Below are 27,838 nucleotides of genomic sequence, written 5' to 3'. Positions count from 1 at the left end.
CATGTTTGGTGTCTTTAGCATTGGAGTGTAACATTCTAACTCATGGTGAAGTCAGATTTTAAATTACAATTTTGAAAATGCCACTTTTAGAAAGTTGGCTTTTACTTGCCTTATCCATTTGGTGCCTGTAGCTTTGTCGCTGGGACACATGGCTAAGTGTAGCGGACAGTTGGGCTTTGTGTATTTCTCCTAGACAGCCAAGCACAATGGGGAGCTTCGGTGTGAATGAATGCGCCATCACTATCAGGATGGATGGGAGGAACTGGGCTCAGCTTTACTCACACTTGAATAGGCTTTGTCCAGTAACCACACAAAAGGGCTGCATAGCCCCTGTAGTTAGTCTGGAGCCAGGGCCAGGAAGGCACGACATCTATACACTTCAAAGGAATACCTCTAGATGCTTCTTCCTACTTCAAAGGCACAACTGTATATAAATACTGGACCTCAGACACCATCTTTTGAGTACACTTCTGGACCTGTGGATACTCTGCCAGGAAGGACTTTGGTGCTGCTACAAGTATTGCCACTCTGTTGGACTACTTCTCTAAAGGAACTGCTGCACTGCTTTGCTGACTTTCTGCCTGCTGCCATCTTGTATAGGGAAGAAGAACTGGACCTGCAGCTTCATCAGGACCCCAGAGAGACTCCTATGGCAGTCTGCTGGCCTCTGGTTCTGTGACTCAGGGACATAAAAGGCTCCCTAAACAGCTCATGGACCCAACTGCAGCAAGTCCCTAACACCCAAGTGGTGCCCCCCAGGTCCTGGACCCTTGGTGTGGCTCAGTAAAGTTAAATACATCTGTTGTCCTCTTTCTGACTGTAAAATAGCCCATTTGCACCACAAAGGGGCCTCTCGCACTGCACTAAAAATAAGCACAAAGTGCTGCCAGCCCGTGTCCTTGTGCTGCATTATTGACCGCTTTTGGCGGAAAGCCAACATGAAGATACAGCCCATCCGTCCATGGCTCCTGGACTACGCTTTTCACCATGCCGACAACCTCCCTCAACACTCTCCCTGCTCCTTGAAGCTCTCTCCAATGCAAAATGGGCTCTTGGCACAACTTGAGTCTGTAAAACTTCAGAGGGACTAATATGGGACTGTAGCCAATTTGTGCTCCATTGCGGTCAGCCTGAACTTTTGACTTTGACCTGGTCAAGCGCGACCAGATATCTGCAGTTGTCGCGTTCTGCTTTTAGACACTATTTTACACTTTATTCTTTAAATGTTCATAACTTTGGTTCCTCTGACTGGATTTTTGTTGTTTTGGTACTTGTTTTTTTAATTAAATGACGCTCTATTTTTCTGACCTGGAGTGGGATCTTTTTGTGGGGTGTTTTCATTGTTTTACTGTTTGAAGTGATGCACTAATACTTTATTCATTGCTTCTAAGTTAAGCTTGACTGCTCTGTGCCAAGCTACCAGGGGGTTGGGCACAGGTTAATTTGCTTAACCAGGGCTCAGACCCAAGTCAATCATTAACCCAATTTCTGACTGGTGGCATGTAACTTCAGTGCACTCTTTGATTCTCTGCTATCTTTTGACCCTCAGATTAAACAAGCCATACAGTTATCTAACTTCCATCAGTGGGAGAGATTGCCTCTTACCGGGGCAAAAACCTGCTAGTTTTCCCTAGCTCCAGAGCCAAAGGACAAAGACAGGTATCTCACATCCCTCCCTGTTTGATATGCACATTAGGAAGAGTTGATTTTGAAAGAATAGCAGGCCTGCTGTATCACAAGTAGAGAATATGATACACACAATGTTGAACCCCCAGTACAAAAGCCATTTATGTTAGTGTGTATTCATAATATGCAAAGTTATTGTTAAAATTATGGAATTCATGGCATAATTGTGATTTAAACACCAAAGGAAAACAAATATTTAATAGTAAGAATCATTGTTTGTATTTATTCGCAGATTTGCTATGCTGTACAAATCTTTGCCCGCATACCTGGGTACAGCCCATGTGACTTGCACTGGTTTATTGGTGGGACTTTCCTTAGGGACTGCACAACACTTAGGCATGTCGATGGTCCTTCCCTCTCTTGCTAAAGAGACATGATTGCATAGTCTTTGTGCTTATTTCTGGTGTCTGCCAAGAATGTCTCAGCTTCAGAGTGACCTGTCACTCGTGGAGAGCACTTGATACCCTGTTTTTTTTTTTTACAGAGTTTTATATAGAGCGAGCTTGACCCAAAGGTATTGGGTATCAGAGCGCTGTACATAGCACTAGTTGCGTTACATGAGGTCACATTTATTTTTGTTAGGCACAGGGAGTTTAAGTGATTTGCCCAGAATCACAGGATGTTCAGCGTCGTTGCTGAGACTCGAAACAGTGTCCTCAGATTCGAGGTTGACTGCCCTAGCTGCTAGGCCAACTCCTCTACCCTCTGTTATAGGTCTCAGGTTCTTAGCAAGGTGGCGGTGTGGCCCATACTCATCAAAGAGTGTCCAGATTTACTAAGGCCTTGGATTAAGTGGTATTTACTAAGCCACATAAAGCTTCCTTGTTTGGCTCTGTCTGGAATAGCAAATCCAGAATAACGCACGGTAGTGCAAATTGCTGCCTTGTGTTACCCTCCTTTGGGAAGGGATTCTGTGGATAGAGTGTGGGAGTTCCCAAGCCTTGTCAGATTTTCAAAGACTCGTAAACATGGAAAATGCATCAAAACAGTACGCCTTCCTACCAGAGGTGTAACGAGGAGACACATCTTTATTGCTCCTCTTTTTTCCTCTTTCTATGTGTGCAGATAGAGAAAGAAAGAGAATTTGAGACTTATGTAGCCATGAAGACAAGAAGAATGGCCCCCAATCAAAGAATGAAGAATACTGTTACCAAAAAGTAGGTAAAGCGAAGGAAAGCATAGAGAATAAGAGGGAAGGAAGTGCAGAATTTTAGATTAAAGATCAAGGGTCTTTTGCCTGTCCAAGCAGCTGGTCCAAGCACAGGTATTGAAAAAGTATAAAGTTGGGGAAAGGAAGCCAATATAGAAAGAAGAAATATGAAAGTACTTATGGAGATTGAAAATTAGAAAATTAAATGGACAACTTTGTGTTGGATGCAAAGCACAAAATTAGGTACATAGGCAGAAAGACCAAGAAAGAGAAGGTTACAGTAATGTAGACACATTTGTATGTCTGCCTGAACTATTGATTGACGAGCTGTCAGAGGAAGAATACAAATGATCTCCAGCAATACACTAAATCCCCATGTTATGAACTTCAGGCACAAGATCAGAAAAGGAGCCCAGTTCCACTAACCACCCATCCACTGCTGTTGTATCTGGGAAATGCTTACCAGCAATACATATTTCAGTTTTGTCTCTATTGGTTTCAGTAAATAAATGTCAGTTCAACGAAGAGTCTAAAACAATAAGACAGTTCTAGGAATTGATACGGTGGGTTGAGCAGGTCTCATCCAGGGCTCTAGGTTTCACGGCGCAAGTTATGAAACAAAAGACAAAAAATTAGATTAGGTGAGGCACAATGGCAAATGGAAATGTTAAAAAGAGTGGGGCTGAGGGATAATCATGAGGGATGATCCTTGCAGGCCCCCTGTTGTTACATTGGAGAAGGCTGATCTAAAAGATGTTCACTTAAAGGCAAGAGCATCAACCCCAATGGCAGCGTGATGGAAATTTGATGGCAAGGCGTTACATGCAATTGTGTCAATGACTGCTGACCTATCAAGTAAAACCAGGGCGGCACAGCAGCCCTGGTATTTCAGTATGTGAGTTCATAGAGAATTGACACAAGAGCTGTTTCAGTACTATGCAGTGAGTGACAACCCAAACGGAAGGGACCAAGCATATGGTAAGTGTCCGGAAAGAGGAAAAGCAAGAAACTCATTTGCTTCTCAAGGACCTTAGCCAGAAATGGATCACACAGGAGTGTAGTACTCTCCTAAAGCACTATGGGGCATATTATCAAGGGCCATATTGCCGCTTTAGCAGGACTTTTTCCTGCTAAAGCGACGATATTTTGATCGCCCTATTAGCTTTTAGGCGATAGCGAGTGGTTTGGGGCCCGCTTTGCATGTCAGCGATATTTATCGCTAATGACAGGCAAAGTGGGCATACCCAACCTGTCAGCGACTGAAAGCAGTTGCTAACTTCGCTATCACCTATTATCAAAGCAGGCACAACGATAAAAAAATTTGCGCTAAGAGCAAATATCGCCAAAAACTAACGCCTGCTCAGACCACTTCTTAACCTGTATATCCAATGGGAGTTGGATATTCAAGTTAAGACCCTATTGGCGTTAATGCCTGAATATCGCTGGATTCCCAGCGATATTCACGCATTTCGCCGCTATCGCCGGATATTTTATCGCTTTAGAGATAAACGTTGCTAATAGCACGATATCTCTGCGATCAAATCCGGCGATGCGCGGCGATAAAACCAATATCGCTAAGGTCATTTAGCGATAAGCATCGCTAGCTGTTAATATGCCCCTATATGTGGTGCAAGATGTTCGCATCATCTCATCCAAGTTGCATGTTTTTGTTTTAGGCTAGCCCTTACATTTTGTCACACGCTGCTAGCTCAGAACATGAGGAACTCTTCCCATTTTTACTTCTTGATGCTTTTAGGTGAAACAGAAAATGGGTCCTTACTCCTCTTGAACGTCAACCTGAACTCTTTATCTCCCATAACTTTCTAGTAACTGATTGTCATGGACTTACACTGATTCATCAAATGTAGTGGATCTGGGTCACAGCAATGTCTTATAACAGTGACGAACCTAAAGATTTTTAGTGTCATATATATATATATGTCATATAATCACTGACTATTGCTGGTCCTTGACTGATAGAGGTTGCACCATATAACTTTTGCCTTCTTTTGATTTTCAAGGAACAACTTTCAAACACGGAACTGAGAAATGGCCTTGTGCAGTCGCACGCCTACACTGTGACCGGTACTGCTACGGTAAGATGAAGTAATATTAACTTCAGGAATGTCTTCCTCCTTATGTATTGATCCGTTTTTAATTTCATATCAGTTTTATTTCCAATTAAAAGCTTGTAGAAAATAAGCAGCTACACTGGTTTCATTTCCCCATAATGCATATGTTCGTCATTTAGTTTCTGAAATTGAGTATTGTATAAGTTTCTCTTTAAAATACATTTGATGGCTTTTCATTCTTGGCTCTACTTCACCCGCCAACCTGCTTGTTTAAGGGGCTGACTCAATGCATAATTCAAGCATTCTGGTGTCCCAGGTGAATTCCAAATTGGGGCTGAGGGTGCATAATAAGGGAGATTGAGAATTCTCTTGGAACTCATGCAGGTCTTTCAGCCTGACTCTCTTGAAGTACTTGGGATCCCCAAATGTCTGCAAAAGGTGGCAGCGTCCTACACCCTCCAACTTTGCAGCACTTAATCTGCCTTTGATGAGTTATCCAGCTCATTCATTAACAGCCACATGATTTTAAACTGAAAAGCTCGGCATCAGATCTGGAAATCAAGAAGCCTCCCGCCATCAGCTTTTTCCTATGCTTTTTCCACGAAAGTCTGAGCCCCTTAGATGCCCATATGAAGCTACTGACTCTGCCCCGGATCTTGCTAATATACATTTTGAGGAAAAGGGAGAGGGGTGGTGTTGAATAGGAAGGAGATTGAAGGAATAATAATAATTTTAACCAGATTCACTCTCCCATAAATTGTTAACAGTAAGTTGGTCCTTTTCCCCAGGAGCATCTCTATTTCATCACTCACTTTCTTCAAATTTACCAACGGAATATCTTCTAATTTATGGATGATTTGGACCCCAAGATACCTCATCTAATGCTTGGCATATGGGACCCCACTCTTCGTCTCCCACATCATTATCTCAGTTGTATCCTTATTTATTTTGTACCCTGAAATCTTATCAAACACTCCACGTGTTCCAGTGCCTTGGATATTGAAGAGGTTGGATTACTACTAGATGGCAGGATGTCGTCTGCATATAGCGCCAGTTTACCCTCATAACCTGGGGCACAAAATGAAGTGATAGAGGGTCTGACCTAATATGCTGATTGAAGGGCTCTATATATAGATTAAACAAGAGCAATGAAAGAGGGCAACCTTGCCTAGTGCCTCCTGTAACATTGAAGCTGTCCGTGAAATCCTCATTCACTAATACCATTGCATCAGGTAATTTATATAAACTCTGGACTCTTCTAATAATTTAATAGTTAAATCAAAATAATTTAAGTGCTTTCCAGAGTCACGTTTGCAGCATCTAGAGCAGTGACCATCAATGGAATATTGTTGGTGGTAGCTATCTCTATGGTGCCAATCAAGAGAACTGTCACCCTGGGATGAAGCCTCTCTAGTCTGTGGGTATAATTGTTCTAATTACACCTGCTACCCTTCTGGCGAATATTCCTGTAAAGATCTTATTCCTTATTTAATAAGGATATTGGCCTGTAGGATTCAGCTCTAGTGGTAATGTTTGCTGGCTCCAAGACCAACACAGTGGTGGCCCCCAACCAATAGGTGAGGCCTTTGCTACCTGAAGATAAATTGTGATGAACAGTGTCTTTCGTGGTTGTACCAAAACATCTACCAGCACCTTATATTGTTTATCTGGGAGCCCATCGGGCCCAGCTGCCTTATCCCCTTTTAATTTCATTATTTGTCTTCTCACCTCTTCTTCTGTGATCTCCAGGCTAAGAGTTTTAACCTGCATTTTAGTTAGGCCTGGTAGGTCTTTTTCAGCTGGCCAGTTCCTAATGCTCTCTTTGTCTCGATGTCCATCTTCTCTATAAAACGTACTCATATATTTCAGAAATTCCCTTTCGGTTGCTTTGTTGGTACCAAGGACCTTCCTTGTATCTGAGTCTACTAGCAAGCTTATGGAACTCCTAGTTCTATCTGTCTTTGTTTTCCATGCTAAAAGGGATTTATAGTGCTCTCTGTATGCAAAATGCTGCATCTCACAAGTTCTTCACTGATCCTTCATTTTCCTTGTTAGGTTGCCTTCATATTCTGCTTGAGCATCCTCTAATTCTAGATGGAGCTTACCCTGTTTAAAAGGATCGTACATCGAGGCACCTTGTAATTCTGACTATTTCCTTATGATTTTATCTTAAGGTGACTCCTCTCGCTTCTGTGTTTCCTGATTCTGCGTTGCTGACAATTTACACGTATTACTTCCCTCAAATAGGCCTTATACGCATCACAAATTATATGCTGACTAGCTCTTCCTTTATTTAGGGTGAAGAAACCATAATTTCTTCCACCATTTCTAGTCCTAAAGCCTCTTCTAAAAGGGTAAACAGACATAATATCGAATCCAAAATATAGACTGGACATAATATCGAGGAAAAAATATAGACTAGACAAAATATCGACCAGACATAATATCGACTACAAAAATATCGAGTTATATTGATATTAATAGCCAAAATATTGAATCAAAAATATAGACTAGACATAATATCGACTAGATAGAATATAGACAAAAGAAAATGGAAAATAAGGTACGTTTTTACAAATTTTTAATAATTGTGTAATATAAATCTGTAGCGGGTAGTGGGTTTATAGGGGAATAGGGTGGGAAGTAATTTAAATAGAATTAATTAATTATGTAATTATTAATAATGATTGTCAAATAATTAATAATTGGTAATTAAATTAAAAATAATTGGTAATTAATAATAATTGATTAATTGATAAATAATTAATTTATAGTAAATTAGTTTCAGTAGCGGGTAGTGGGTTTATAGGGGAATAGGGTGGGTAGTAATTTAAATATAATTAATTAATTATGTAAATTAATATTAATTGTAAAATAATTATTAGGAGGTAATTAAATAAAAATTAATTGGTAATTAATAATAATTGTTTAATTGATAAATAATTAATTTATAGTAAATTAGTTTCAGTAGTGGGTTGTGGGTTTATAGGGGAATAGGGTGGGAAGTAAATCAATAATTAATTAATTAATTAAGTTAATTAATTAAATTGTTTAATTAATAATTGTCCATGAAATTAAAAATAATTGGTAAATAAAAGTTATTGGTATAGGAAATTAAATTTACTTGGTACTAATTTTTCTATAAATTATAATTAATTATGAAGTTTTGCCTTTTTATACTGTTGCACTCACTGGAGTGGAAATAGTAATTTTAACCCCTACGCTATCCAACGCTTTCCCTACTGTTGCACCCACTGGAGTGGGAATAGTAATTTTAACCCCTACGCTAACCAACGCTTTCCCTACTGTAGCACCCACTGGAGTGGGAATAGTAATTTTTACCCCTACGCTATCCAACGCTTTCCCTACTGTTGCACCCACTGGAGTGGGAATAGTAATCTTTACCCCTATGCTATCCAGCGCTTTCCCTACTGTTGCACCCACTGGAGTGGGAATAGTCATTTTAACCCCTACGCTATCCAACGCTTTCCCTACTGTTGCACCCACTGGAGTGGGAATAGTAATTTTAACCCCTACGCTATCCAACGCTTTCCCTACTGTTGCACCCACTGGAGTGGGAATAGTAATTTTAACCCCTACGCTATCCAACGCTTTTCCTACTGTAGCACCCACTGGAGTGGGAATAGTAATTGTAACCCCTACGCTATCCAACGCTTTCCCTACTGTTGCACCCACTGGAGTGGGAATAGTAATCTTTACCCCTACGCTATCCAGCGCTTTCCCTACTGTTGCACCCACTGGAGTGGGAATAGTAATTTTAACCCCTACGCTATCCAACGCTTTCCCTACTGTAGCACCCACTGGAGAGGGAATAGTAATTTTAACTCCTACGCTATCCAACGCTTTCCCTACTGTAGCACCCGCTGGAGTGGGAATAGTAATTGTAACCCGTACGCTATACAACGCTTTTCCTACTGTTGCACCCACTGGAGTGGGAATAATAATTTTTACCCCTACGCTATCCAGCGCTTTCCCTACTGTTGCACCCACTGGAGTGGGAATAGTAAATTTTACCCCAACGCTTTCCCTACTGTTGCATCCACTGGAGTGGGAATAGTAAATTTTACCCCTACGCTATCCAACGCTTTAGCTATTGTAGAATTCACTACAGTTGTTACAATAAATGTTAACTATTTTGCTATGCTACGGTAAAATGATTATATATGTTTATTTAATAAAAAAAATTATATAAATATATGTATTATTTTTTTATATATTTTTTTAATTTAAAATAAATATTTATTAATATAACATTAATTTAATAATTTTAAGTAAGTTTATAATAAATATATTTATTACTACATTAGTTTTAACTTAATTTAAAGACATTTAAAAAAAACAATATTTTTTACAGTCTATATTTTAGGAACTCGATATTTTAGAGTCGATATTTTAGTACTTACCTGTTTAAAGATAGCCAGTCGATATTTTGTCCATCGATAATTTGTAAAACGATATTATGGCAACTCGATATTTTTGAGGTCGATATAATTTCAGTGATCCTACTAAAAGTAATACTGTATTTAATGTCCACCTTCTCAAACTCAACTGTCCGGGCAAGCGCAATACAAAATATACTGATGAGCGGTCCGACAGTAAAGCTGGTATATGGGCCACAGACTCAACATAGTAATTTAAAGCATTCTCTAAGAGAAAGTAATCGATTCCGGAGTGATGCCCGTGTTTTTTACTATAATAGATGAATACTTTTGAAGTCCCTGCCTTCGTTCGGCAGATGTCAACTAGATTTGGATCCCTCATTGTATCTCATAGTCTGCAGTACATTTTAGGGGAATTCGTATATTTAACTCTTGAAGATCCATCCAACTCTGAAGTTAATACTATATTGAATTTTCCTCCAACTAATATAGTTATTGGAGTTTCTGACAGTTGTAGTTGCACAATCTCCAGGGATGTGGGATCATCACAGTTGGGCCATAATATGCAGCTCAGGTTGGATATATAGCTTCTATCAGCAATGTAAATACTACCAATTGTCTATTGTTGTCTGTGGCATATTTTGTAAGCCTGATCCCTGAATGTTTTCTAGCAAGGATAGCCACCCATTTTGTGTTCCCAATCTGCTCAGTACATACAAGATCCTGCACCAAGTTAAGTTTACTGAAGTAGGCACTACATTTTGGCTACTCTATGTGGGTTTCTTGCAGTGTGATTATATGAGCCTCGCAATCCTTTAGATGTTCTGCAACTAAGCCCTGTTTCCTCCTAGACATCATCCCATTTAACATTCCAAGTCATTATTTTGATCCAGTCATTGTTGGCATCAGAACTTGCCCGATCCCCGCTTATATATTTCACTAAAAGAATTCTTATATCTCAGTCTATACAAAATTGCACCAGATGAGATCCCTCTATTGTTGATGTATGTTCTGAGGATTTTGTTTTTGTATTTTTACCCAATGCTCCCCACCCAATTTACTCCCCTCACCCCCACCCTGAGGGTCCCCTTCCTCTATCTTTGGCATCTTGGTCCCTATTTGAGAGCTCTCATCAGTAATAGTCACTTAGACCTATAAGTGTTACATCAACAACACCCTTCCCCCATCTGAACTACATCTTTAATATATGCTTACATTTTTTCTATCAGGGCTTCCACATCAGCTCGGGCCCTGAGGTTATGCATTTTTTCTTCCACATAATCTGCAACATTGCGTGGAACTTCATCTATACCTTGGCCCCCAGCTTGTGCAGTTCATCAATCCTGGCACCAAGCTCCCATGGCCATTGTGTTGTCCTTTCACCTATATCTGACCTCACACAGTAAGTGTAACCTTCATGTGTCAGATCTTTCTCCTTTAATGCATGAGTTAATATTAACTCATTGACTGTATAGAAATGGAGGTTCACAATAATTTTTTGTGGGGTCTTTCGGTTTGAAGCTGGCTTAAAAGGATCTCTGTGGATTTGCTGGATCTCCTTATCAAGGTCAATATCCAGCTTATCGTGCAGGATCCCTCTCCTAAAAAGCCTTATCCCATGATTCGGCTATTTTTGCTCCTTTGCCTGCTCCATTATTCTAAAAAAGGAGTTATGTGACTGGGTTGCCTCAACTGCTGATATCTGAGCTCTCTTGCCGGCTGAGCTATGATTTACCTTCCTCAAACTGAGAGTTGGTTTCTTAGCTAGTCCCACTAATAGGTGGTGTATCCAGGTTATGATCTTTCACTGGAGGACTACATTGCTGTCCTTTTGGTCCAGAATACAATGAGAATCTATTTCTGCTTATAATTTCGGTGTTGTGAGTTAGCTGCCTTTTGATGAAGAGTGGGGGAGTGCTGGGCTAGTAGTTGGTGGGGTCATCAGGGTCGGTTGACAGTTACACTCTTCCTGTTAATGTAGTGCTTGGTTTGGCAGATGTAAGTTGTCCATGCAGTTAAGAAGTTGGTTTAAACATTCTTTCTCCAGTTTCACTTGGATGTAAATGTTGTAGTTGCAGCAAGTCTTTTGTGGTGCAGAAATTAAAAGGAAAGGAAAAATGCATCTTGTAAAGAGAAGCTTATATAAATATTCTCAAGGTTACCAGATTACTTTATCTCCCGAAAGACCCAATACTGAACTTAATAAAATAAAGTGAATACAGATCACAGAAGGTACTTGGTTCTTAAATATGAACCCAGTAAAGAAGCACTGTCCTTCAGGTAACCTTACAGCTCCTGTTTTCTGTGCAATATCTTTCTTAGTGAAATTGATTTTCTGATGTGTTTTTGCATGTCTATACACAATTTTACAGCCCAGTGTATTTAGATAAATGCACTCCCTGTATTGGCCCAATGCTAGTACAATATCTTGAACTTAATTCTAGCCTCAGCTGATAGAAAATGGTGACTCGGTTGTAAGGAAGGCAAGATGTGAAGCAGCTCCAACATCTTAAAATTCATACCCTTGACCAATTTGTGACAATATCTGTTTAGATTGATGATAATACCTAGTTCCCTGTAAGAGTGGGATAGTTTCTATATTTACCCAGTAGTAGTATCTTTTCATTATACAGAAATAGACATGGTATAAACATGTTATTACATGGATTGGAAGGGAAAGGAAAGGTAAAGAAATTGCAAGGGAAGGCAAGGTGCAAGGGAAGGGGCAAGGGAAGAGAAGGGAACAGGGAAGGGAAGGGAAGGAGCATGGGAAGGGAGGGGGCAAGGGAAGGGGCAAGAAATGGGAAGAAGCAAAGCAAGAGACAGGAAGGGGCAAGGGAAAGGAGGATCAAGGGAAGCAAAGGGGCAAGGGAAGGGAATGGGCAAGTGAAAGGAAGGAGCAGGGTAAAGGAGTGGGCAAGGGGAGGGGCAAGAAAAGAAGCAAGGCAAGGAAAAGGCAGGGGAAACGAAGGAGCAGGGTGAAGGAGGGGGCAAGGGGAGGGGCAAGAAAAGTGAAGGAGCAAGGCAAGGTAAAGGAAGGGGCAAGGGAAAGGAAGGAGCAGGGGAAGCTAAGGGGCAAGGGAAGGGAAGTAGGTAAGGCAAGGGAAGGGGCTACAGAAGGGAAGGAGCAAGGGAACGGAAGGAGCAAGGGAAGGGAACAAGAAAGGGAAGGGAAAGAAAGGGGAGAGAAGGAGCAAGGGGGAAAGGAAGAGATAGGTGGGAACAGGAAGGTAGGGAAGGGAACTTTTTATAAGAGGAGTGTACATAAAGCATTCATTATTCCAAATTCCAGGTTATACTTAACGATAAAATGTACACTTGACTAAAAGTATTACTATCAATATATTTAATTGCTTTATAGAGATCTTTCATTAATTATGCAGAGTCTTTATGAGGTCTTTTTGTGTGATTTTTTTTAATATGTGAGAAGAAATCAAACATTGTTTTATTATGTTCTAGGTACATCATCAAGAGAAGGGGACAGTAGAGCTAATCCGTTTGTGGAACCCTTGGTGTCGAACAGAATGGAACGGGCCTTGGAGTGACAAGTATGAGTTTATATTTATAATCAAAATATTGAGACACATTACATTACATTTTTGTTAGCAGGTTACTTTGGAGGGTTCTACAAGCATCCTGTGAGCAACTGTAATGCAATTGTTTGCTGCTTGGCCATATTTTGCTATTATGTAATACCAAAAGTATTATATATTACAATGACGGAATTATGACAGTTAATTTAAAATAAACATGTCCCTTGAAGTAAAATAGAGGGACCAAGCAGTGATAGTTAGTGGGCATTGCTTACTAGAGTTTCTACGTAGCTTAAAGCACTCATGAGATGGTCTTAAGACGTAACCAGTTAAGTCAGTTATAAGGAAGCCAAACATACTGCAGCAGCCCTTTCAGGTTAGAGCGGTGGGGCGGTAGGGCCGGGTTTGGTGGGGGAATTTCGACAAATGACCATGAGGGAAAATTATTTATTTATTTGAATTTCCCTCGTAGTCGTCTGTCGAATCCCCCCCACCTCCCCACCGCTTTTACCTGCAGGTGCCGCGCCTGCAAACATAAATTCTGTGCACAATAAACTCTCAACAAGGAATGCAGCACACATATAAGGAGGTAGTAAGAAGGAGAAATAAAGATGTTTCTCCTTATTGCGCCTCACCTGAGAACGCGTATCTTTTTGGCGCATCCCTAGGTCTACCAGTTCTGCTAAATCTGGAAATGCGTTGGGTGGGAATACCCGCCCAATGACCATGGAATGACTTCCCAGGTCAGAGTAAGACAACGCAGTGATTTGCGCTGCTTTGCCTTACTCGAGATTTATGGAGCCACTCTGGCCCACAAAGCGTCCTTGTGTTGCCTCATAAATCACATGTAAGGTTTGTACTGCTGTTGCACCGCAGTGTGGTGTAAGAGTGACTCAAGCCAGTTCATGAAATGGCCCCTTGGCTCAAGGCTACAGTGCAAATACTGCAAACAGAATTTAGTATGACCAATTGATGGCTTTTGTTTGCAGCAGCCCTATGCTCCGACAAAAAGAGAGCATGGATTAGGCGCAAAAAGACAACTTGACGTGATAGAGTGTATAATATTGCTTCATCAACTAGTAAAAAAACTAATTTTGAAAAGTTCCAACCTGCTTTTTGTATAAAAATTGTGATGTTTTTATTTTTTGATTGTGAATTAAAGAAAATACTATGTGTGTTTGATGCACAATCGGTTCTGTATTTTTGTGTGTTGCTTTGAGATTCAGGTTGTAAAATTTACTGAGGCCGTAGTCCCCGGCTTCCAATAGTGACTTAGTTAGGGTTAACAGCAGCCAAAAGGTTCCTCTAGTGAATGTTGAGGATTTGGGCAAGATGGTGGAGAGAATGTGCAGGGAAGTAGGCAGGTAGGACATTAGGGAATTGTTCTACATTGGGAAAGGTATGATTATGTTGGCAAGCATATACTGGGAGGATGTTTATGTAAGAGTATAACCATGGGTAAATTGGGAGGAAGGTGCAATGGCAGATATTGTTTCGGGGGTGATAGGGTGGGATTGGGGGGTAGTTCTCCTGAGGGTATAGATAGATGGATGGCCCGATGCCATTTTCTTTAAGGCAGCTTGTTGTACACAGCTCATGCGTGACTCCTCAAACAGCGGACTTTTTATGTAAGCACGGATTTGTGCTTCTATACATAGAATTAAATTAAAGATGGATAGTTGTCAATAGCACAGCATGTTTTCTCCTTGAGGTCCAAAGTGACATTACAAACAACCTGAGCGTTTCTTCCTTCAAAATGATCAGTGCATTTTTGCCAATATTCATTTAAATTTGATGCACTGCGGGTTTTGACACATGAAGGGTTGCATAATCTGACAAAATCACTGTCCTGTTGAGGAGAAAGGGAAGGTAAAGATCTCACATGATATCAAAGATTGAACAGCTCTGGGCACTTCTAACCATATACAAAAAGTATACAAAATCACCCTAATTATTACATGTCTCATATTTTAGTTGCCTGTTTTGAAATAACTTGGTTTAAACCTAGCAAATGAGTATATGGAATAAAACACAAAGAATATTTCAGCAGAAATAGGTTTAGGATATGAAGAGCTTAATAAATATAAATAACCTAATGTCCTGAAAATTAAAATCCAAAAAATAATAACAAGGACTTATTCATAACTAGTAATGCAGATCATGGTAAGCCACTTTCTACAGTGTGCGCTGTGCATCGACCAATGAGTAGGACTCACCTGTCTTCCTCCCCAGGTCAGCTGACCTTGGTTAGATTCTGCAGTGGACATGCTACTGGAATGCTCAGTCAGGGGAGCATAGGCAGAGTCAACACTAGCAGCGGAGTTGCTGTGTGATCTTTGCATTGCTTGAAATCTGGTGATTTTGGCTCCTTGGATTCTTCTTCAGGTTCAGAAAACCCCCCACTAAAACAAGCTGGAGCTGACCCCAGTTCTAATTGTATATTGGATGATATCTGGATTTCCCATCTGTAAGCAGGGACTCACCTTCCTTCAAAGCGCAAGTCAGAGCACTGTAAACTCCTACTGCATGTTGATGAGCATCTCTGGGCTCTAAGCACTAGCTTTTAATAGTGTGGTCAACCATTAAGTTCCTAGTGGATCTTCTGAAAACTGTCAATATAAGCCACTTCTACAGGACAGAATGCACTTCTGGTGTATTCGGGTAACCAAAACCTCAACCTGTCTTCATGGATGGTGAAGGTCCTCCCTGTGCTGCAGCAGTCATTGTAGTTTAGCACCTCCTTAGCCCCTTTGCTGTCCTTCTGCAAAGAAAATGTCAATGCCCCTACTCAGCAAGCTGATGGCTCTGGACTTTGATGAATATCCCAAACCCGGAGCAGAGAAGAATTCTTCAATCACCACTGATGTGTGACCCAGGATTTATGTGGAGCAATCTTAACCAGAAATCTGTACCCCTTCTTTCTGTTAAAGTTGCAGACAATACTTATGCACTCCAACAGTCAGCTCTGCAAATGGTTCTGTGCAGTTCTCTTTCGATTAATCCACTCAATCTGGTTCAGCCAAGTGTTTGTCTAAAATATGAGCTGGATGGTGGGGTGCAGCTGCAATCTCCAGGTAGGTGGGGATATGGGTGAGTGTTTGCACGTGGATAGGGGGGTGCCGCGCTTTCCAGGCTCCAGCGCCTGCATTCCTGCCTCCGCAGGAACATGAAACAGGCAGCCTCCCTCCCCTCCCTAAGCCAATCACAACGCTGCAATTGCAGCTTTGTGATTGGCTGGGACGCCGACCGCATAGGGGTCTATGGGGAGGCCATTTTCGCCATGTAGGCTGCATGCAGCCTCCATGGAGAAAATGGAGAGTGCGAATGACTGGTTTAGTCGGCCCCAGAGGGCCGACCAAGCAGTCACGGCCTGCAAAATTGGGCTAGCCACGCCTGCCCTGCCCTGCCCTGCCCTGTTGCAGGACCGCCCATCCACCCACCCGCCCCAACCAAACCCTTCTTGCTGACCCCTTGTTCTTGATTTGTAGATTCCCTATATAGCAGCTGATTTGCCATTTCAAACTAACTATTCTTGGTATCTATTGTGATATAATTCTGAACTAAATTGATATTTTAAATTAAAGCAGCCTATTGAAAGTAGGTTTTTTACAAGGATAAAATGAAACAAAGACTTGTGATGAGAAATTTGCTTCATACACAGAATGACCCTGAACTATGTAGCCTGTCAAATACAATTGACCCTTCGAATGAATACAATTAACCCCTCGAATGATGCAAAGGGCACCTGGATATGACAGGCAATACAATATATGCCTGCATATTTTCAGTACCCAACTGTAGGAAAGTTTCCCTTTTTGACATTAAGCTCCCCACTTTTTGCCTGATAGCTGATGTCATTTCAACTGGAAGTGCACTGGGTCCCTGCTAACCAGGTTCCCAGTGCCAGAGTTATTTCCCAAAACTGTACTGTTGTTCCACAATTGGCACAACTTCAGCTCCACTTGTAGTCCCTAGTAAAAGGTACCCCTGGTAGCTAGGGCACGGGGAAGGAAGACGGACCCCTAGTGCTGCAGCATGAATTGTGCCAGCCTAGGTACCCCACAGCCAGCTCATGCAAGCTGCCATTGCCGGCTACGTGTCTTCGTTCAGATGAAACTGAAGAGTCAACATGGCACATGTCTCTGTGTGCCATGCCTACAGACACTGCATGAGATATAGGTAAGCCACCCCTACAGCAGGCCTTACAGATCTACGGTAGGGTTCATTATAATCCATGTGTGAACATATCTGCCACAGCAGATACAACCCTACAATGTTTAAGTCCATTCTTAGGCATTGTAAGTGCGCAGGAAAGCCATAAAGAGTACAAGGACTTGATACTCGTCATTACGAGTTCCCCCAGCTACATGATAGTGTCACTGAATCATAAGATGTTTGGTACCAGACATCTTCATCTTAATGAACCCGCACTGATGCCAGTTTCAGATTTGATTAATAAATGCACTGGAGAGCACCTTAGAGGTGCCCCCTGAAAACCTACTAGCTATTAGTGGGTTACCGACTGGTCTCAGCCAGACCGCTTCCACTTGACATGTCTCTGGCCTCCTGCAGTGAAAGCCTTCGCTCTCAGAGTCCGGGAACAAATCCTGCTCTGGGCGGCTTGCTTCACTCCTCTTCCAAGCAGGAATTGGTGTGCAGGGCTGGAAGCTTGAAATGCCATGCCGCGTTTGCTATGCATCCTAGGCCTCTCCAGCTAGTGGAAGATGCCAACCCCCTGTCCTGTCCCCACTTTTCGGCAGGAGGACTGAGAGGAAAGTTTTCTTAGACTCCGAGGTAGGCTAACACCTAGCCAGTACCACCTCTAAGGTGGGGTGCTGATGTGGATCCCACTTTTCAGAATCCTCCATTAGGAGGGAATTAGCCTATTAGGATCAGGGTTATGCCCATTTCCCACAGAAAGTGGTCATATAGAGGGTGGAGTCACCCTAAAGGTAGGTAGCCCATTGGCTACTACCTGGTACTACCCTTAACACCCCTAAATTGAGTATTTAGGTGGCACCTCTGAACCAAGAACTACAGATTCAATGGACCTAAAGAAGAAGAGGGCAAAAACAAATTGCTGAACTCAAGAACGAAGTGTCTGCTGCAGACATATGGAGCGAACCACTGCCTGCCGCTTCTTGACTCAACCATCGTGGAGATTTGTCTTGACCTGCCTCTGTGTGGCCTCTAAGAATGCCAGTGGACCACCATCCATTGACTAACCACCTCGGAACTCCCTTGGAGTAGAGCTATTCACCTGCAAGCCGCAGGCACTGAGTCCGTTCCATCGACTTGCAGCTCCCAGGCTCGAGCAGTGTAGCAACAGACCAAGAAGAGGTACTCATGCTCTGGAAGGTCAGATCTGTCTCCTCACCACGTTTGGCAGCACCAGGACCAATTGGAGCTGTGTAGCACCAACACCCTGGGTACCGGACGCCCTGCAACAAAGACAGATATCGTAGAGTCCAGTCGGGACTCCAACTGCACCAGAGCCTAGCAGCCACCAAGGGACATCCAGACACCTAAGGCCCACCTTGTGAGCGGCCTAGCACTCCAGAATCTGCCCCTGACCCTGAAGAGCACCTTTAAGCACCCACCCGGCTAACCAACTTGCTCTTCACCCAGCCCCCTCGACTGGGTACAGACAAACCGTTTGTGATTCCATATCCTAAGGCCCTTGCGACCCCAGCTCCAGTTTGGGAACCCTCACACTTGCCAGCAAGTCCCCTGTGCAGCTTGTCTCTAGTAGGCCCCCACTTCCCCGTAGAGCCAGCAACCAATAACACCAACATCCTGCTACCGACGGAATTCAGGACGCACCTGATGAACTGTTGGTAGGACATTAGACTTCTGCTACTCCAAACCCGGAAGGGGAACCCCTACAACTGTTTGTTCTGTGTGAATTACCTACCTGCTTTTTCTTCCTAAGGATTGTATGGTGCCTAATTGCGCACAACTTTGAACTGTTTATATATCTTTGCAAATGTATCTAAAATACTGTACTTACCTTCGAACATATTTCTTGAAGAATTGTTATTTTTCTAAATTGTCTCATATTTATCCTTGAGTGTGTGTTTCATTTACTGCATCTGTGAGTACAACAAATGCTTTGCACTACCCTTTGCTAAGCCTAACTGCTCTCCAACATTGCCACAAATAGAGTGTTAGAATTATCTACTTTTGCCTTAGTCAGCCAATTGGGGATTCGCTGGAATCTCTGCACAGTGTACTTCTTTTTAGTCACTATGTAGAGCCAGCTTCCTACACCCAGTATAGTGACGGACCATAAAAGGGAGCCAAGAGGGACATAGAGGTTAGGGCGCAGTTATTCCATTCCATTCATCAATACACATACAAGAAAACTCTAGCCAGCTCTGCTGCTATGAGACAAATTGTATTCCTACACAGGAAAATGTTATTTTTGTAGGCAAGGTTACTATATCTGTTTCTCAGACCCACGTGTTGTCAGTCACAAGTTTGCAGAGGAATTCCCCAAAATAAAGATGATATAGAGGACACACATCTAGGGAGTGACATGAGGACAGCAGATGCTGATGGCTACTCTGTCCAGGGCTTATATCACCCCTCATCAGCCAGGCTAGCTTGACTTCAGTGGCATAGAAATCACTGGACCCACTCAAGGAGACAAAGGCCAAAAGAACACTTGATGGAGGGTAAGCTGAACAATGTCAAACATTTATCTCCAGCACAGAGATATGGATCTAAATCCATTGATGTTTTGGTCACTATGCCATTCCAACTTGGACCCAGCCATATGCAAATCAGTTTTGACCTTGCTCCCCATGGGAACAGTCCAGTCCAAGCTGCCAGACCAAGTCCTCACCAGGCCAGATACAAGCATCCTGGGACCTGTTTCAGAATATCACTCTCATTAGCCAGGCTAGCTTGATCACAGTGGCGTGGAGCGCCCATATCTGGTCATACCCGTCTTACTAGGGGTGACAAATGCAAAAAGAACACTTGATGGACAGAATGCTGAACAATGTCAAACATTCATCCCAGTACAGAGATCTGGGCCTAAATCCATTGTTTTGTTTGCTCACCATGTCATGCCAGTTTGGAGCCAGCTATATGCAAATCAGTCTTGAAGAACGTAGAGGCAGCACCAAGTGTGAAGTAATTTGCAGAGGCAATGTATTCTGAGAAAATATTCTTCTTTTTATTGATCTTTTTTTGTGTTAAAAAGTGCACAGGACAGCCAGCGCATTTCGCTCCCCACCTTGGGAGCTTCGTCAGGGCAAAGTCAGGAAAGATTTTTGCACAAGTAGAAGTATACAGGTCTAAGTCTGGGAGGCAATGTAAAACTCAGATTGAGTCCAGATAAACAAATCAAAATAAAGAATATAGCGCACAAAATATGTACCAAGTTGAGCGCCGTGTGGGGACCAGGTGGCGTGGGGTGAATATCCAAAAATGGAGGATATGAATATGATCTTTTGTGGTAATTTATAAAGGTAAGGTCTTTCTTGGAAGTTAGGCAGGCCTTGATAAGCTGCCCGACCGGCTTGTTCTCAAAACCGTGTCTCGTGATCAGGAAGACCCCCGTGCAACACGCAAATCAGTCTTGAACCTGCTCCCCATGGGGGTAGTCCAGCCAGAGCTGCCAGGCCAAGTCCTCTCTGGACCTGAAACAGGCATCCTAGGCCCTGTTTCGGGGTATCACCCTCATCAGCCAGGCTAGTTTGATTACAATCGCATGGTGAGCACATGGCCCATGTCTAGGCATACGTGTTCCACTCCGTGACACAAATGTAAAAAGAACAATTGATGGATGGATGCTGAGCAATGTCAAACATTCACCCCCAGTACAGAGATCGGGCCTAAATCCATATGTTTCTTTGCTGACCTTGCCATTCCAGCCATGTCAAATCAGTCTTGACCCTGCTCCTCATAGGGTCTATCCAGCCAAAACTGCCAGGCCGGGTCCTCACCGGACCGGAAACAAGCATTCTGGGACCAATTTCAGGTTTTCCCCCAACATCAGCCAGACTAGCTTGACTCCAGTGGTGTGTCACGCACGGAACCCAAGTCTGGGCATACCCAATTCCCCTCGGGTGACAATTGCAATAAGAACAATTGATGGACAGATTGCTGAAAAATGTGAAACATTCACCCCACGTACAGAGATCTGCACCTAAATCCATAGTTTTTTTGCTCGCCATTACAGATTGGACCCAGCCATATGCAAATCAGTCCTGTGCTCCCCATGAGAACAGTCCAGCCCCGACTCTGCCCGGCCAGGTCCTCGCCAGACCGGCAAGCAAAGATCCTAGGACCGGTTTCAGGGTATCACCCCTCCTCAGCCACCTAGCTTGAATCCAGTGGCATGGCGAGCACAGGACCCCCCTCTGGGCATACCCATCCCGTCAGGGGTATACAACTACAGATTAATGGGGGTAGCCCAAACCTTATTTGGGCAGGGGACTGTAATATTCATCTGTGCAAGTTTAATGGGACTAGAGTATGCGGGGTAGAAGACTTTCATGGTAACCCAATGTCACATTTTATCCACAATTAGTATGGTGAAACTCTAAATACTTTATTACATAAGTGAAATCTGGGTGTAAATAATGAAGTGAAAGAGGGAGAGCAAGTGTCAACATTCAGGCGGGGCATCCAAGAGTCTATCATTGACTTCATTTTAGCTCCAGCACATCTGTTTGGGAAAGTGCTGCGTATGAGTACTCGATTTACTTCCCACAGTGACCACGCCATTCTATTCATATATTTAAGAATCCTGTCTAAAGCTTCAGTTCATAATGAGGTAGCTGAAGATGTGAATTTGATCAGGAAAAATGGCTATCAATTGAAATGGTCACAGGTCCATAAGCTAAACCTAATTCCTGAAATTTTAGCCCAGGAGGATATATTATCAAGTCTGAACTCATCCCCTTCATTCCTGGTTACCCAGTTCTGCGCCCTTTTGGCAAAAATAAAAGTGGCAGTCACCCGGTTTAAGTCACCAAATGCTACTCCCAATATTGGGTGCTTTGACACAGCCTGTTCTAAAGCTAAAAAAGCCCTCGTAAATGCCCTAAAAACTAATCATAATGACCCCAACAAGGTTTTTGCATTACGTAACGATTATAAATTGCTAGAACGGTCAGAAACAAGGATCTCAGGTCTCAGGCTTGGGGAGACATTGAGCATGCTGCCATTTCGGGCAGCAGAGACTATTGGAAAATAGTGAACGTCCAGCATTTCAAAGAGCCTAGTGATCCTACGTTAGATGTACACGTAGATGAAGAGGCATGGGTGAGTTATTTTGAAAATATATTTGGTGTATCAACTCCCTCTAACCCATTGCTGCCTAGCTCGGCACCTCTACTCCAAGGAGGGCTAACCTTCTCTCCTTCAGAGGTTAGAAAGGCACTATAAGCCTGCACTCCCAGCAAGGCGCCAGGCCCGATGGGATCTCTATTGACCTATGACTTTTGGGTCCCTCTTTAAACAAATATATTTTTTATTTAATAGTATTCAGATAGTAGGTCCCCCTCATCCTGGAATCAGAGCATCATTGTACCTATTTTCAAAAAAGGTGACAGGGGGCTCACCAAAGAACTATCGTCCTATATCCCTCCTCGACACTACTGCCAAACTTACGGGACGGGTCCTCTTAGCCAGACTGGAGGTGTGGGATGAAACCCATATTATTTTTCTGACAGCAAAATATGTATTCCGGCGGGGAATGGGCAAGGTGGATTAATGCCTAAACCTCTTTATCTGTAGGGAAATATACAAAGCCAAAAGGCTGGAAGATCTATATGGCCTTTATGGACATGACCGCAGCCTTTGATTGTGTTTCCCATTCGAGGCTGTGGTCCATGATGGAGGGGATGGGCATTTATCCGTTGAAAATCGCCTTTATACGTCCGCTGTATGCCAATGCCACTGCTTGTGTTCGGAATGGCAGGAGGGGGGAGTGTACACGCCACTTTAAAATCAAAAAGGGAGTAAGACAGGGGTGTGGTCTCGCCTTGTTTCTTTTTTCCATCTACACAAACGGGGAAGAGTCCTCCCTGTCTGCTTTACCCATGGACGTGCCTATATTCGATCATGACCCTCTCCCAATCTTGGCGTACGCTGACGAAGCAGTATTGATAGCCAGATCAGGGTTAGCCCTGCAATTGTTAATCTGAGCGTACTCCACTTTTATGGCACCCCTCGACCTAAAAGAAAATGAATCCAAATCTTTCATAATTGTGGCAGGAGCTGCCAGAGGAGAGAAACACCCCCACTTCCAGCTGGCAGGAAAGAAAATTGGAGTTGTCGATTCCTTCTCATATCTGGGAATCCCACATGGTCCAACTTAGTGGTGGCATGAGCCCAGGGCATGCAAAGGAGCCTCAATGCTGTCAAAAGATTCACAAACAAGCTGGGCGGTAGCCCCCTGGACACAATAAAAAATATTTTCCTCGCAAAAAAATCATCTGCTGCAATTTATGGGGCAGGAGTCTGGGGGATGGTTAATGTCGAACAGTTACAGCAAGTAGAAGACAGCTTCTTTAAAAACAGAATGTCCTTACCGCAATCAGCCCCAAACTATATTTTACATCTTGAACTAGGTCTTCCTTACCTTAGTGATTGCATAAGTTTGGCACCAGTCCTGCTGTGGCTTTCGATATGGCGGAGGTCTACGGTGGACCAGACACAAACTATTATCAGGGATTGCTGCAAGTTGAATTACTACAAAAGGATTGGGTGATTAAATTATGAAGAGGTCCAACTGAATGCCCTAGGGCTGGGAATACTATTTAAAGACTCTGATTCCTGCAAAGGATCACAAAGAAAAGGATAACAGACTTATTCAATCGGAGAGCAAATTATGATTGAAGGGGAAAGAAATGTTTTCACTACTCTTCCATTTCCTACAATCTGGTTCCTCCAAGACCTGGGGAGGGTTTCAGTTATCTATCTCGCATTAATAATGCACAGCATAGATTTATTCTATTGTGTTTCCGATTGAATATGATCCTGTTACTCCTGGGGTATCCGGCAAAAAGATATAAACTGGTAGACATGTCACCTTGTCCCTGCAATACCTTTGCCGTGCAGTCAGACCCACACATATTACTGTTTTGCAAAAACTATTTAGACGATAGAAAAACATTCATTCTCCCAATCCTGAGGTATCATAATTTTCAACAGTATAGGGTAGCTATGTATTTTTTAAAGGCCTTATCGGATCGATTTGTATGCTTTACGGTACCCTCATTCCTTGGGGCATGTTTCAGAAAGAGGAACATGGTGGGATGATCCCTTAAGAATAATGATTGATCTTAACTTTAACGGATTTTAATGGATTTTAAAAGTTTTATCTGAAGGGATTATTTGGTCATGGCAAAACTGTTTAATTCTTTTTTAACACTGTACATAGGTTTATATATTTGACATGTAGAGTTTATGATAATATGTATAAAGATAGAATAAAGCTGTGTGACTTGACTTGAACTACAGAATATAGGCTACAGTTATATGGAGATAAAATATGGAGAAGATGAAAAAACATTTGTTTCACAAAAAATAGAGAATACAATTAGAACAAAAAATATACTGAATATTTTTTAAAACAATAGTCTCATAGTGTGTTAGCTGCTCAACTCTAAACATTTGTTTTTTACTGTTTAGCCTTATGCTTGTTAACATTCATGTAAAGAAAATATTCCTGGGCCTAACTGAAATAAGTAGATTTAGTGGTCAATAAAAAAGTAAAATTTGTTCAAGGATCATAATATAACATATTCAGTAAGTATTATTCTTTCACGTGTGCTATGTCTTACAGTTCCTTGGAATGGAGTAAAGCAAGACCTGTTGAACGGAAAAAACTTCTTGAGAAAAAAGACAATGGAGAGTTTTGGTACATGTATACGTTTTATATTTTTTTCATTTTCCAATGAAACATAGTTCTTGTATGTGATTCATGCATATGCTGTAAATGCTTCTAAAACGTTTTACATACTATTCTGAATTGCAGTGGTCAGTGTCTACCTCATGTGTATGTGGGGTGACAGATGAGTCGTAATTTCATTTGTAAATGTAAATGTAAATGTGGGGTATTTGCAAAGCGCACTGTTACTCTAACTGAGTATCCTGGCACTGCAGACCGCTGGGGAACCCGTCCTGGTTTTCCCTGTGAGATGGTCCCTTTCTGGGTATCTCCAGGGTGAAACCAGGCATCCCCGGCGTCTGTGGGGGGCCGTTGTAGAGATGATGCAAGCTTAATGCCCAGAGTTACCGAGTGTGTTCCCTGGTTAGAGTAGACACTGAGGTGAGAATTATCAAGTCCGTTGACCCCAGGTCCACGACCCTGCCAAGTCGGGAATTGAACCCTGGTCCCGGGCCGTTCTCTGCTTACAGGGCTGCCGCCTCTAACCAGTGAGCCACACCTCTCCATTTATTTAACCCCCTGGTTTTTCCAAGTCTTTCATTGGTTCTTTCAGGGTCAGATAATAAGATGTATGTCTTCACTATCCCTATAGTCCCTAAACAGGCACATACACACATACATATAGACACAAACACATCACATAGCAAAATGGAAAGCTATTTAACAGTACTCTCTAATAAAAAAATAATGAGAAGATTTGTGTTAAGGAAAAATAATGGAAAACTTTAGTTTAGAAATAAGAGAACTTGAAAACCATGCAATCAAGATTTACTTTGTACTCTGCCACTTCTCATTGCACCTATAGAAAATGTAACCCAAGCTCCAAGTGTTCAGTGACAGGAGCTGCTCAAACATCTAAAGTGATACAGAAAATGATATTTGACCAATATGTATTGGGGCATTGAAACATAAAATTCCAATAAAAAAAACAAGGTTAAATTTGACTAGTTCAATAAAATACCAATTAAATCAAAAGCTGCAAAAGACAGCAATGATCAATTCCAAATCAAACTATAATGAGCTAGCATTGGCTGCATAGCAATTCCGTGAATGTCCAAACTCCCAAGTGTTAGACACTAGATCTAGTAACAGATTTTGGCATTAGCATTAGTCCTGGTGCCTTAGGCCCTAGGTTGAAGACAGTATAGGCTTCGGCTGAAGTCAGTATTTGTGTTGTTGTGTGCTTTTGATCAATCTCTGCAATCCCTTCCCCTTCCTAGTGTGCAGTGTGAGGGCATGCACAGAGTTTGAAGGCAGCTATAATCTCAAATTGGGTACATAGATAGGGTAGGACAAGCTAAATGGTACATAGCTTTATTATATGTGACATTACTGAACAGCTGTCCATATTCCAAGAATTCCATCCCCTGTCTCTTTCTATCAAAGATATGAGACTTTTCTTTCATCTGCTGTCTTTCCATCTCGCCAAATGTATTCAAAGCACAGGAAAAGGTTCCTCCTCCTTCTAATATACATTACCCCACCACCACTCCTAGCACAAGGATGCTTTTTTCCCAGCCATCTTCTCCTTAAGATTTAAAACCATGTACAGGGAAGTTTTTTTTACACTTTTTAGTTATGATGATTTTCCACCAATTCTCATTAGAGGCAGCTGTGGTCAAGGGATAATTCTATGAAAAAATGTACAGTGAACATTTAACCAATGCACATCTATGTAGGACATCCATTCAGAAAACATGGTAAATATTTAAGTGGAACACCTACTAGTAAAAGTAAAAAATAATAAGCAAAAATTGTATTTTGAAAATACAGGCAGCTGCAGGCAACATATGTCGTCCTGGGGTGGTGGGGATTTTACAAATGCTTTCAGTGGCCATGTATTCTTAGGAACGTGAGTCAATCCCCACTTCTCAGCAAGGTTGTGTACTTTTATTGGCCAAGTGCCTGCACCTGTCAGTAGCAAATAGGTAATTTGGGCAGTGGGTAACAGCACCTCTATATTTCCATTTAAAGTACTGGATGTTGGTATATAGCAGCAGGGTAGAGGATGGGCAGAACAGTTCATGAATTGTGGCCCTAAGAGCACAAATGAAGACAGTCTGTAATACTTGTAATGGGAAAGTGTCTTTTCTACTCAAGTAGCAGCAGGTACTCCACGGAAGTGAGTCCAAGCACGTATGCTATGCTACGCTAATTTGTAAAGTGTGTAGCTTCCCGAAGGGTTACCAGCACTGTGTGAGGCATAGCCCGTGATGGCAATTCAATACTGGACAGAATGGCTAGTGTGGAAATAGTCAGGTTCTAAGCATTTTCCTGAAACAAATCTCAATTGTTTAGTTTCTCAAGTCAACCGGCATAGAATTCCAAAGTTTTAGAGTCGAGTATGAAAAGGATCTGCCGCCCTATCTTGTCATTTGAATTCAAGGCACCTTTAACAGTTAGAAGATCTTAGAAATCTTGACGGGATATGAGGTTCCAGAAGATCCATGAGTCCTCTATGAGCCAAGCAAAGTGTCTTGCAATGGATTCTCTCTTTTACAGGGAGCCAGTGCAATGTGGCTTATGCACTGTTGCTGAGGCATGTTTGGGCAGTCGGAGAATCAGCATGGAAGCTTCATTCCTGATCAGTTGCAGTCTCTTGATGATGTATTGAAGGGCACCAAGAAACAAGGAGTTCCCGTAATCTAGACGAGACAGGATTAGTGTTTTACCACTATTCTGCAAGAGAGAGTGGGTAACATGTAAAAAATTTTCACAGCATTCTGATCATACCGAAACAGAAAGCTGTGTGGGTTTATGCCTGAGCTTTCAGAGTTAGGGCACTGTCGAAACCATTTTCCAAGACTCTTTATGGAGGAGATGTGGGTTGGGGGTGGTCCTAAACTCTCTGGCCATTTTATATTCAGTTTAGGATTTGGTTTGCTTCCCCAGAACCATCACCTTTGTTTTAGCTCTGTTTAGTTCTCCATCAACAAAGCAACTTTCTCTGGGTGTCCGATCAGAAGTTGTTGGAATAGGCCTGTGTCTGGGGAAAGTGAGGTGACAAATTGTGTATCCTCCACATAAGTCATGTTACACCTGGCATCCTTGGTGTGGTTTCCTCCTATCTTTTTGCCTCTACCTCC

General features: G+C 42.2%; 1 protein-coding gene across 1 annotated transcript in view; it reads left to right on the top strand.

The window, feature by feature from the left end:
• LOC147709409 (calpain-13-like) overlaps positions 1–27,838 on the top strand; it is a 454,206-nt gene that overhangs the window by 229,400 nt on the left and 196,968 nt on the right. The window contains exons 9-11 of the mRNA XM_086925978.1: positions 4,858–4,932; positions 12,768–12,856; positions 24,648–24,722. Of these exons, the coding sequence (XP_086782104.1) occupies positions 4,858–4,932; positions 12,768–12,856; positions 24,648–24,722 (239 nt within the window). The remainder of the gene's footprint in view (positions 1–4,857; positions 4,933–12,767; positions 12,857–24,647; positions 24,723–27,838) is intronic.

The sequence above is a fragment of the Lissotriton vulgaris genome, chromosome 6, assembly GCF_964263255.1.
Source record: "Lissotriton vulgaris chromosome 6, aLisVul1.2, whole genome shotgun sequence".
In the NCBI taxonomy this organism is placed as follows: domain Eukaryota; kingdom Metazoa; phylum Chordata; class Amphibia; order Caudata; family Salamandridae; genus Lissotriton; species Lissotriton vulgaris.
The sequence above is the reverse complement of the archived record's forward strand: the minus strand, read 5'-3'. Positions and strand labels throughout refer to the sequence as shown.